This window comes from Phascolarctos cinereus, unplaced genomic scaffold (genome assembly GCF_003287225.1).
Source record: "Phascolarctos cinereus isolate Bilbo 61053 unplaced genomic scaffold, phaCin_HiC Scaffold_4;HRSCAF=312, whole genome shotgun sequence".
In the NCBI taxonomy this organism is placed as follows: domain Eukaryota; kingdom Metazoa; phylum Chordata; class Mammalia; order Diprotodontia; family Phascolarctidae; genus Phascolarctos; species Phascolarctos cinereus.
This window is the reverse complement of record NW_027555847.1, coordinates 680,225,765-680,238,225: the sequence shown is the minus strand read 5'-3', so window position 1 is coordinate 680,238,225 and position 12,461 is coordinate 680,225,765. Positions and strand designations below refer to the sequence as shown.

The following is a 12,461-nucleotide window of genomic DNA, read 5'->3' as shown; positions in this document are numbered from 1 at the left end:
GGTTAAGTTACATTTGGAATAAGAGCTCAGCAGGGAGGACAAAAGGATCAGTGGGTTAAGTAAGTTATATTTGGAATAAAGATGGAGAAGGGAGGGAAAGGGGATCAGTGGGTTAGGTAAGTTACTTATGGAATAAAGCCTGAGGAAGGAGGGGAAGGGAAAGGACTGACAGTGTTGGACCAAGGTCCAACCCCTCATGTTACTGAAGACAAGTGAGGTTAAGCGACTTGCCCAGGCTCATTCAAGCAATAAGTAAGAGAGGGGATTTGAACTCAGGATCTCTAGACTCCAAGTTCCGTGAACTTTTCATTGTATCAAGATATCTTTCCCATCACCTCCCCCATAGGTCTTTTGCAGCAACTCCCTGGATTTACAAAAAAGGAAACAGACCAAGAAAGAGAAAAGGACTGGTCCAAAGTCATTGGGTGAGTTGGGGTCAATGCAGTTATCTGGGCATTACACAATGCCTCTCAGAGAAGGACTCTTCTCTGGCCCTGAGGGTTCTTTCCTACTTCCTAAGCTAAAGCCCTCTCCCCTAACCTTACCCTAAAGACCCCCCTAATCCTTTGCCTTTGAGGCCACGCCCTCTTTCTAGCTCCTCCCACTCCCCTTTCTGGTCCTTAGAATTTTCTCTGTCTCTTTCACTCGGCCTCTAGACCACACCACTTTCTCCCCGACTTTTTTTGGTCTCCAAGCCTTCCTTCCTTCCGCTTCCTGGACAGTCTCACCCTTCTTTACCCCTACCTCCCCTCCTTCTCCCTCCCTTTATGGCTTCTCCCCCTTCTCACAAACACATCTCTTCGTGGCCCCTCCCCTTTTCCTGGCTCCTCCCCCTCACTCCCCTTCCCTTCCCGGCCCCTCCCCTCGCTCCTCCCACTGCCCGCAGCCTCCCCCTGCCTCCTGATGGAGGCGGCTGCAGCCAATGAGCGGGCGGCTTCACATCCGGGGCTCCCGGCGCGGCCGTCGCCTCCCGCTCACACACGGCCATGGCGGAGGTGAGTGAATCGGGGTTGGCCGAGGACCGCCCGCCGCCGCTGCTGTATCCCCCCCAACCCCCCACCTCCCGGTGCCCATAGCCCCTCCTGGCCCGCAGCTGACTAGACACAGATGGGACAGAAGCCGGGACGCGGGGGGAAGGGTTTGTAGCGGGGCGCGGGGACCAGAGCTCGGCCACCTCCCGCCGGGGGCCGCGCGCAGCTTTCCTCTCCCCCCCCCCCAACCGCCAACCGCCCCCGGCTGCCACATAGCGAGCTACAGGCCGAGCTCCGCGGCGGCGCAATAGTGAGCCGCGGGCCGGGGTGCGCATGTGCGGCGGCTGGCCTCGGCTCTGCTGGGCTGGGGGGGGCGGAGGAGCGGGGCGGCTGCGGGCGGCCGGGTGGGGAGGGGGTGGAGCGGAGTTGGGGCTGGGAATGGGAGGGGGGCGGGCCGCGCGCTCGCGCTAGGGGAGCTGGAGGGGAAGAGGGGGCGGCGCGCGCCTACTCGGCGCTTGCAAACTTTGCGGAGCTAGCTGTTGGTATGCTGAGGCTTAGCGTCCCCGTGGAAGGGGTGTGTGTGTGTATTTCTTTGGGGTGGGGGGGACTGGGAATCGCTTAGATCTTCTTCCCCCTTCTATTCGCGTTCCCCCCACATCCCCAGCTCTTGCTCTGCGGTTCTCCAGGTGACGCTCCGCGCATCTTAGCGTCGCGGCGCGTTTGCAAACTTTGCTGAGCGCGCCCCGCGCTGTTTGCGCCGTAGGAAGAGTGCTTACCCAGGGTCCAGCTAGGCTGTCCATTGGCCGGGTGCGGCGGGGCTGGGCGGGGCTCTCCCGGGGTTTTGCGAAGCAGTTGTTCGGGGTGGGGTGCGGAGGGAATGTTTGCGGCACTGCATTACTCTCCCTGCGCGTTGCGCGAGCGCGGCTGCTTCGTAGACCTGGAGCTTTGGGCTTTGCTGCAGCGGAGGTGCATGCACCTCCCTCAGAGTGGTTAAGAAACTTTTGCATAGGCCGTTACACTCGAACCTGGGACCTAGGTAAGGTGTAATAGCAAATGCAGGAGGAGGGGAAAGGAAAGAAAGAGGGCTTTTGGATCTGAGATCCTAAAAAAAGACAGCGCTGGAAAAAACCTTAGCGGAGGGAAGCGATTGCCAAGGTTCCCATTGTGAGTCAGTCTGCGACCAGGACTAGAAGCCAAATCTGCTTACCTCTTCCCACCCCTTTCCCCCAGGCCAGGGCTCTTTCCACTTTGCCATACTGCTTCTCTCACACCAGAAAAGTGCGTTTTCTGGGGGATCCTGGGTGATGACAGAGATCAGCAATGCAGGTAGCAATATTATTCCTAAAGACTCAGTGGTTAACGTGCTGTTGTATAAAGCTGTCTGGGTAAGAGGGGCTTTATTCCCTGGCAAAGTGACATTTAAGTTTTGCTTATGGCTTGGGTTGCTTTCTTGGCAAAACCTGGAGGATAGATGTCCTCCTATTGAAGGTTTGGTACAGATTGAAGTTACTAATTTCAGTAGAGGAGAATGTCATAAACTGATTTGCTGGGGTGGGGGCATTTTGTTGTACCGGAGCCTCTGAGGCCAGCCCGGGTAATTTCTGGTGGCTGCCTGCTCAGCTCCTGGATCCACTACCACATTAATTCATTCAAGTTTCCATTCATTCATCAAGCTTTAAGCATGTACTATATGCCAGTCACTGGGGATACAAAGTAGCTTCTACATAGCTGTACTTTTCTCTTAAGAAACTTAAAATCTAATAGAGAAAGACGTTGACAATGACTTATGCAGAAAGGAGTGAAGTGAATGCCAAAGAGGGCTAGGTAAAAATGTTGTGAGAAATTTGAGGAGGGAGAGATTACTTTGAGGGCTGGGAGAGAGGGTTTCAGGAAAGGCAAGGTTTCCTCTGAGAGATGGCACCTTAATGAGATTTTGAAGGAAGGAAAAGACTGAATCGAAAGGAGATAGGAAGGAGAGGTGGGAGAATGAAGACCGGGACAGAGTATTAAAAATAGTTCAATTTTACTGGAATTTAAGAGTATGTGGAAGGAAGAGTATGTATTAGAGAAGCAGGCCTGGACCAGTTTGTGTAGGGTCTTGAATATTAAGAGGCTTAAAATAAAACCCAGTACTCCTCACTACTTAAAGGCCTGAGAGAAGGCAGTGTGATGTAGCCAAAAGAATTCTGGGCTTAGAGTAAGGGCACTTGGGTTCTAGTCCAGACTGGGGCATCAAGGAAGCCAGGTTCAGTGGATAAAACGTTTAACTTGGAGTCAGGAAGATGAGTTCAAATTTAGCCTCAGACACACACTAGCTATGTGGGCCTGGGTAAGTCACTTAACTGCTGTCTGTCTCAGTTTCTTCATCTGCCAAATGGAGGTAATAGTAGCACCTACCTCCTAGAGTTGTTGTGAAGATCAAATGAGGTAAAGTACTTTGGTAACCTTAAAAGTGCTATATAAATGCTAGCAGATATTACTATTATCTTTAACTTCAACTTGAATCTGAGTTTCCTCATCCCTATTCTGGGGGTGATGATAATTGTACCTCCTGCCTTCCAGGGTCATTATGCAGAAATGGCTTCATAAACCTAAAAATACTCAAATGGATTTGTGATCTCATTGATTTGGATGTCCCCTTCAAAGATAGAGGTTGTAACCCATCCATGTTTTGTCCATGTTTTTCTATAAGGTTTATGTCATGGAGGAACTCATAATCCTTAAGGGATAGAGATTGAACCAGTGACTTCTTTGGTGGAGGGAACTCCCTCTTAATACAAGTTGCATTCTTGGTTACCTAGAGAGTACAGAAGGGTTAGGTAACTTGCCCAGACTCACACAATCAGTATGTGGCAGAAGCTAAGTATTAGCATTTCTTATTAATAGGATTACAAAGTACTGTTGGGATTCAGAGGTGGCAGACATTTACACTTGGTAGGTTCAGGAAGGAGTTCACAGAGGAGGTTTTATTTGAGCTGGGCCTTGAAGAAGAAATGGTGAGGATTTTGGCAGGTAACTTAGTGGTCCAGGGAAGAACTTCCAGGAAAAGGTGAGAAAAGGTACAGAGACCAGAAATTTAGGGGTATGCCTGGTACAACCAGTAGTACCCTATGCTCTTGCCAAACTGGGAGAGGAGAGAGGAGAAAGATAAGGCCATGAAGGTAGGGTGTATTTAGATTGAAGATGGCCATCTGAAGAGTTTAGATTTATTCTTTGGTCAGTGGAAAGTACTTGAGGATTTTGAGTGCTGGTTTCTTTCTTTGCTTTATCTTCTTCCTACTTATTGTAGTTGTTCTGCAGTTGAAACTTGGAGCTAAAAGGTGCCTAAGCCTTGGCCTGATGGGAATAGACCAGCTAGTGTAAATCAGTTCCTGAAGAAATTATAACTATAGCTTCATCATCTCTTGACTGTTTATTTTATTTAAAAAAAAATAAAGGAATGATTGGTCCAGGGTTACCACTTGGTATTTGCAAAAAAGGATCTATCAGGAATATTGTCACTTAGTTCCTACCAGGCATTTTGGGTTGTGTGTAATCTTCCTGAAAATCTAGTTGATGTTTATATGAAGAGGAATGATTCTGAAAAGTGACTTCTTTAACAGTGAATGGTTGCTTTACCTAATGGTCAGTAACACAAGAGCATGGTTAATTCCTAATCAGATAGTTTCCACCAGACCCTTCTGCCCACGGTGCCAGAGTGGGCTTTTCTGCCAGTGATTCTCTGGGGCAGCTTAGTTTTTCTGAGAGGAGGGCATCAAAGCTTTGAGCACCACCAGTGACAAGCATGCATTCCCTGGCTTTCTGATCCTAGAAATGGCCATAAATCCATCTACTATTGTAAGCGTCTTCATCAGTTTTACTAGCTGGGCAGGGCAGTACTGTCAGCTTCATGGGAAAATTAAAGTGATTTACATCAGAGACCATCAGCAGATAATTCCATCAGGAGCAACAGCTTTGCCCTGTTATTAAAGCATGGTTGAATCAGGGAAGGCTCAACCATGGGGGGTGGGGAATCTTTGTTCTCTCTGCCAATATTTTGTACCTCTCTGCCTTGCCCTGTCCTCCCACATTTTTTTCAGTCAACAAGTGTTTGGGTTCTTTCTTTGTGCTGGCTCTGCTAGGTCAGGGGGCTTGGGAGGCAGGAAGGGACATAGGGATGCAAGAGAAACGCAAGACATGATCCCTACTCAGGAATGGACTACAGTCTTATTGGGGAGACAAGACGTGATTAAGATAGATACTGCAGTGTGAGATCTGACTTCCCAAGTGTTGTGAATGGCTTTTTAAAACACAACTATACCAAGACTTTTCAGTGTCTTAATTATGTCCAAGTAGTCACTCTTGGAGGATACATGTGTTCCCCTGGTGTTGCTGTAACCCAAGTCAGTTATAGAGTAATTCAGCGTTACCGTGTGCTCTGCTTCCATAAGTTATGCCATTTTGTAGGTATCCCAGACAACCTGGTTCTTGTGCTCTTTAATCACAACCAAGTGTTAACAGAATATTCATAACAATGTCATGGTTACAAAGAGACTGCTTGACCTTAGCTCCCAAAAAGAGCTTGAAGAGAAACTGAGGCATTAAAGCAGGCAGGGCTGACCTGGGGAAAGGAGCTGCAGCAGGTACTTCAGAGAGCATAGGATTGCATAGGAACCCTACATGGGAAACCTTGTTAAAGTGAAATGGCTTAGAGAAAGAAGGTGCATCCTGAGAGCAGGCTTTGCTAAACTGTACCAACCAATACCTAGTGTTTGCCTGGCACGTTGAAAGGCTAAATAAATGCTTTTGGAAGGCTTGGATCCAGGAGTTAACTTAAATTGGATTTTTCTTTTGTTATTGTCATAAAAACAACCTCCAGGCTTTGGGGGTCCTTGGGCTCACAAAGGAAGTTGGTTGCTTCCCAGAGTATTTAGAGTAGAGATTATTTCCCATAGATTCCAAACCAAATACGAATGTTGTTCCCTAAAGGTGAGTTGGACATTTAGGGCCACTGGTACCCTGGCATAAGTTACCCTGCCATTACTTAAATCACATCTAGAACTGCTTTCACAGCCAGTCTAGAAGCTCCAGGAAAGTCAATCTTGTGACTTTTATCTAAGATATCAATTCATCAGCAAGCATTTATTAAGACCCTTCAATTTGCTAGGTATTGGCAATGCAGAGACAAAAATGAACTAATCCTTGCCCTCAAGGGACTTACTTCCTATGGATGAAAACAAACACATGTAAGGATAGAGTAAATATAAAAGTAATGGGGTGGTAGTGGGAAGGACATGAGATTTTTATTATAACCAGCTGAGGAGTTCCCAAAAACCTAAGTGCTTTCATTCTGTCTCTTTTTACAATTTGCGCAACATTCACCTAGCATTTGTATTGCACTTTGTGCAGATAAGTTAAGTGATGTAGCCGGTAGAACGAGTCAGTGGTAGAGCTGAGAAGGTCATCTGACTCCTACTTTACTCTTTTATGGCTTGTTTTCTTCCGATCTCCAGGAGCAATACTTTAGAGTGGTGGTATGGTTCTGGACTTGGGAGTCAGGAAGACTCCTGTTCGTATCTCTGTGAACCTGGACAAGTCACTTAACCTCTAAGATCCCTCCTCCAGCCCATAAATCTACAACTTTATTTATTTTTGTACAACATACACACCTTCTTAGCTCTTTTTGCTTTGTTGTCCAGATTTAGTTTCAAATGACATTGTTTCTAAAATTCATATCTGCTTGCAAAACAGAGATTTGCAATCACTGAAGATATTCTGAAGACAAAATAGCAGGCCTTGAAAACAGCTTCCAAAGGCAAATTTTGAGCAGTGGTAACATTGTTGGAATCAATCCTAAGGTTTTGAAAAATTCTAATGGGGGGGGTAGCGTGTGTGGAGCCAGGGTCATTGAAGAGGCTGGCCTGCTTTTAGAGCAGAGACAATATAGGAATAGTTAAGGAGAAGATTAAGTTGTCTCATGTCTTAAGATGGGGAGAAAGAAGAGACTCCCTCATTCTCAGTGAACGATGTAACTAACTAGTGTTATTTTTTATGATGAGAGAGATTTACGAAGGCAGCTAGGTGGTTCAGTGGGTAGAACATTGAGCCTGGAATCAGGAAAACCTGAATTAAAATAAATCTTCAAGACAGTAGTTGTGTAATCCATGGCAACTCACTTCACCTCTGTCTGCCTCAGTTTTCTAATCTGCAAAACAGGATAATATCATCTATCTCTCAGATATGCTGTGAGGATCAGATGTAGATGATGTTTGTAAAGTGCTTAGGACAGTGTCTGGCCCATAATAGGTGCTTAATAAATCCTTTCTTCTTTCTTTACTCTCCCTTCCTGCTGGAATTTGACTACATACCATATTTCACCACATAATCGATGTAGATTTTGTTTGTTTTTGTTTTTTTGAAGGTGGGGTGTGACCATTATGTGAAGCTTTTAAAAATTTGTGCCGGTGTTACTTAAAAATCATTTATTACTAAATTGCATCATTGGCAGATAAACTGTACAGTTTGGCTAGTGGGGGAAGATGCAAGTTTTATCACGTCACGTGATTTGCTCATGGCAACTTCGCCTGCCCACTTGCTACCCTTGCAACTACAGCTCTTCATTGGGTTGAGTGATAATACCCCAGCTTTCTACCACAGCTTTCTAAATAAACCACCAAGTGGGCTTTTGGAAATGTACTGACAATTCAGGTGAGCCGAGAATATCTAGGCTCTAGGCTTGCGATGCAAGAGAAATAAATGCTTACTATATGCCACTGGTAAATACGCTGCTGCTCTGTTTACATTTTAAGCAGCGTGAGAAACAGAATTATACCCTGTTACTATTATGTGACGAAAGGATATAAACCAGTTTTTGGACTGGGGGTGGGGTGGGGGTGGGAGAGAACCGGTGAAATACAGTGGAAGGGAGTTAAGCACCAAAAGTCTTTCCTTTCTTTTACATGGTTTAGCACATCTTGCCCTTTCTCTTATATGGCCTTTGGTATAAAAGGCAGGTTTCTTCCTAGGTCCAGCCTAGGATGATTTATTTTCTGATAGGCCAAAAAGCTGCATGCTAAGGATTAAGGTCATCTCCTTAATAGGATCCCATGGCATGGTGAGGTCCTTGTGCTATGGTTGAGCTGCTTAGTACACTTGTAGAAATGTACTTTCTGACTTTTGTCCCTTCAGTGGCTGAATCACCATTGCAGTCACATTCCTAAAGTTTCCCTGACCAAGGCACTGAAGCTATTGGTTCGTTTAGATTTCACAGTCTGGCAGCAATTTTCCCATAGTCCAGAGTAAATGGTGAGAGGGAAAATGAGGGAGGTGGAGTATGACTATTAAGAAGTCTCTGGGCAGGAATGGGGCATGAGGAAGTAGGGAACAATTTCTGGCAGACCATCACATGATCCATTGGTGTCTGTTTCCTTCCGTAGGCCTCGGCGGGGAGGCAGAGCCCGCGGGTGGTCTCCTACCCAGCTCACAGCCTATGCCCCAGGGAGCCCGGCCTGCAGACAGCAGCAGGTATTTGCCCTCAAGTTTTCATGGCTTTCTTCTCTGCTTCCAGCCACGGGCACGGGCACCCTGGCACTTGACTGCCAAGGCCGAGGCCGGTCCCATCCTCCATTTGTCACCTGGCAGCTGGGTCTCTAACTTCAGTGCTATTTGTTTGTTTTGAGACAAGCTGGTGAGTGGAGACTGCCCAGGGCTCAGGCAGGACCCACCCACCCCTTGCTTCTCCCTCCTAGGCCGGCGAGAACCCAGGGCAGAGAAGAATGCTGGGTTCTGTTCCAGATTCTCTGCTCTTTACTGGCAAACAGCTTTCTTTGGCTTCATGGCTTGCTTGATCAAACAAGGGGGCAAAAGGGGAGCCTGGTTATAAGGTGTTTTCAACTCCAGTTAGGAAATATGATGGCAAAAGCTGTTCTAGTACAGTTGACAGCCCTTTATAAGACTGGTTTCAAGGGATAAAACTCAAACCTCTTTCGTGGGTTAGATCCAGCCCTTAGATGATTGATTTGATCTGTGGTTTATGCAAATTTGTACAGTAGCAAGTGGTATTATAGAACTCGACTTGAAGATTCCTCGAGCTAATGTAAGGCAGTGTAGGCAGGTGTGGGGCCTAGATTGGCCTTCCTGGGGAGTAGTGTTGGTTAAGGAAGAGACTGGTAGGCAGTGTGTCCAAAATGAAGTTATTTATAAAAATAACGTTTTTGTGTTATTCCAACAGATTTCTAAGACTCTTTCCCAGTTGCCTTAATGGTTTCAGTTTTTCCCATCTTTCTTAGCACCTAATACTAGAAAAGCCAGGTATATTTTCTTGGAGTCATTCATGTTGTTGATATGCTAGAATTAAACTCAACAAATATGTATCAAGGACTTCTTATGTGACTCTGAGGGAACCTACAAAGATAAGTAAGATGTAGTCCCTTGCCTCAGGGAACTTCAGTGGAATAGGACAGGTACCAGACATTATTCAGATTAGAACAAGCACATGAGAAGAGTATAAATTACTGTGAAATCAAATGGTGGAAGAGTCACTCCCAATTGAGGAAACAGAGACTGCTTCATGAGGGGAGGCTACATTTGAGCTTGGCCTTTTAAGGGATAGGTAGGATGGCAAAAGGCAGAGTTGGGGATGGGGGAAGCAGGGACTTCACTCCATTGAACAACTGTCCTACAAGTCAGGGAAACTCACTCGGATTGGTATCCCCCACAGTTGTGTCCATGGGCTCTGATGACCACCGTTTCGACTTGTCAGAGATCTTGTCCCAAAACTACAACATCCGAGAAGAACAGGAAGGTGAGACACAGGACAAAGAAAAGTCACTGGAAGAACTGGAGAAAAGCTTCAACACATCTCAGGTACGCAGTGAGATGAATCAGGATGGGCTGGGAAAACCTGTCTTGGGCAGCCTCTGATCCATCCCAGTAGCCTCATCTCCTCCCTATGCTGATTGGGAATTCCCAGGCATGTTTTCAGCATCTGGGAATGAGAGTGAAAACTTTCAACAGTTGAAATCCTCATTTGGTTCTTTGTAGGGGAAATAAGATATTCCCCAGTGAAAAGAATCCTTGAGGGATTGACCAGATTTCTACTATCCTGCCCTGCCAACATGCCTTGGGGAAGTAGGCTGGTAGCATGAATAATTGGAATCCCAGACCCCTCTTCAGAGTTGCTTCCTTTTAGTATTCCTAGAGTCTTAACCATAGCCTTTCTGGGAAAGGTAGCCTTTCAAGCCATTGAGGGTGGGTGCCGGGTTGCTCAGGAAGTTGACATTCTATCCCCTTTCCAAAGGATGCTAGGACCCCTGCAGAGACCATGGAACATAGTGCTAAAGTCTTGGAAGTTGACATTACGGACAGTAACCCATGCCCTCCTCCAGACCATCCCTTGGTGTCATTTTTAGAGATAGGCTGCTGGACTAAGAGAACAATGGGGGTGAGCCAGGAGGACATTTTACATGTCCTTTCTCCTCACACCCCAAGATTTCTTTAAATTGGCTTCAATAAAACGTTTTCATTCAGCCGTTCGTGACTGTTTTGACTTCTTTCCACTCCTTACCTCCCTTATTTCTCTAATCATTTTTCTCTAATCATTTCCGAAGAGGAGACAAGGCCCATGGAAATATATAAAAACCAGAAGTTGTAGAGTGAAGAATTTTGTCAGCTCCAGTCAATCATCTCCTGTTACAACGTGCAATAAAAACACTAGTTTGTGTAATGTATGTTACAGCTTGCATTTGTACTACATTTTACTTTTTTGAAGTGCTCCAGTATCTTTCTGTATCCTTGGGGTAATCAGGATGGAGATGTATTATTCCTGTTTGACACGTGAGGAAATTGAGGCCCAGAGCAGTTATGTGCTTTTCCCAAATTCATACTACTTCTAAGTGACAGAGCTGGGATGCAGACCTGAGGTAGCAGACTTCTTGGCTCTTACATCCCTTAGTGCTCAGCACAGCCTTATCAAGATGTGGTGCACCCAAGAGAGGAAGCTATCAGGGAGTTAGACAGAAAGTACAATGCCAAAGATGTCTGTTGGAGGCCTGTCAAGGGTCCACTAGGGTTTAGTGCAGGGCCATGTTCTTGAGGAGCTTGGTCTCGTTTGAGAGAGAAAGCATATACTGTGAAACAGTTAGACAATAAAACAGTATAACAGAGTACTCAGTTGTATGGTCTGCACAGTAAGTAGTGATCACTGAGGGCTGATGTTTTAAGATGTCCCCTAAAGAATAGGAAGGGTTGAGATAAATGTACCTGATTGTCTGCGTGTGTCCAGCTCACCTTAGTAGGTTTCTTAATCCTGGGTTTTCCTCTTAAATCCCAGCTCATGAGCAAAGGTCATAGTACTCTGAAAGGATTGGTCTTGGGCCCAGCAGTCTCCCTTCGTGATATTTTGTCATCTTCTCCCTCAGAGCAGCGACATGCCATTTGAAGAACTGCTTGCACTCTATGGCTATGAAGCATCAGATCCAATTTCGGAGCAGGAGAGTGAGGGAAATGACATTACCCCCAACCTCCCAGATATGACCCTGGATAAGGTAAGAGAGAACTACAGAACAGAGACAGATCACTTGGAATGATTGCAAACTGGTGTGGAAACTAGGTTGACCTTGTTCTTCATATCAAAGCAGTTTTTTGTTTGACTAACCTTGTAAATCCTGTTCAAAATGGAACAGCTTTGTAAAATTAACAAAGTCTGTTTCTTGCTAATATTTTCAGCATAAACTCACCTTTGGTGAGTGTCAATCTGCAAGTCTGGTTTAGACTGATTAATTGATAAAATTTACCCTGGCCTTGGGGAATGTTACATAAGAAGTGAGGCCAGAAGGAAGATTGGTTAAGGGAAGAGGAACACAGAGATTTTCATAGAACATCATGACCTGTGGACCTCAGGTAGTTGGATCCAGAGGAGATTATCCGGGAGGCCCATTTGCGGGACTATCTTGAAGGGAATTCCTTCGGGGAGTTAATGACATTGAGGAGAGTGCCTTTATAGTACCTGGGGAAAACATTTGCTTCATTCTGGACCTCACGTTTGAAAAAAAAAATGTTTTTCACTTTCTTGTTAAAAGGAACAAATAGCCAAGGATTTGCTTTCAGGGGAAGAAGAGGAGGAGACACAGTCATCAGCTGATGACCTGACCCCATCTGTCACTTCCCACGATGCATCGGACCTGTTCCCCAACCAGGCCAGCTGTAGGTTTTACTACCGATTTGTTTGAGAGTTTTGATAAGTGTCAAGGGTAGGAGCACAGCTTCACCCAAACAGATGGACATGCTAGGAGATGAACTTCAATTCAGCCACTCTGCCCACCAGTTTGAGCCTCTTTTTGGGGTGAGGCAAAGTGTGTGTGGGGAACAGTTGGGGAGGACCCTTCAGAAGAGTCAGCCCCTGCCCCTTGGTCCTCCCAAGGGATGTTGCTCAGATACCTGGGTTTCCTTTTTCCTTTTTCAGAATCACATAATTAGAATCAGTGCAGCCACTTGTGTAGTGTCTGTCTGTCT

The 12,461-nt window shown here is 46.0% G+C and overlaps 1 protein-coding gene across 4 annotated transcripts in view; it reads left to right on the top strand.

The window, feature by feature from the left end:
- Positions 1 to 903: 903 nt before the first annotated feature.
- Positions 904 to 12,461, top strand: part of MIER2 (MIER family member 2) — a 41,230-nt gene continuing 29,672 nt past the window's right edge. For 3 of the 4 annotated variants that reach the window (XM_021008951.2, XM_021008950.2, XM_078154177.1), the window contains exons 1-5: positions 904 to 995; positions 8,387 to 8,474; positions 9,670 to 9,815; positions 11,369 to 11,494; positions 12,029 to 12,152. In XM_021008951.2, coding sequence (XP_020864610.1) covers positions 987 to 995; positions 8,387 to 8,474; positions 9,670 to 9,815; positions 11,369 to 11,494; positions 12,029 to 12,152 — 493 coding nt within the window. In that variant the 5' untranslated portion in view covers positions 904 to 986. The remainder of the gene's footprint in view (positions 996 to 8,386; positions 8,475 to 9,669; positions 9,816 to 11,368; positions 11,495 to 12,028; positions 12,153 to 12,461) is intronic. The other variant, XM_021008953.2, reaches the window with a different exon arrangement.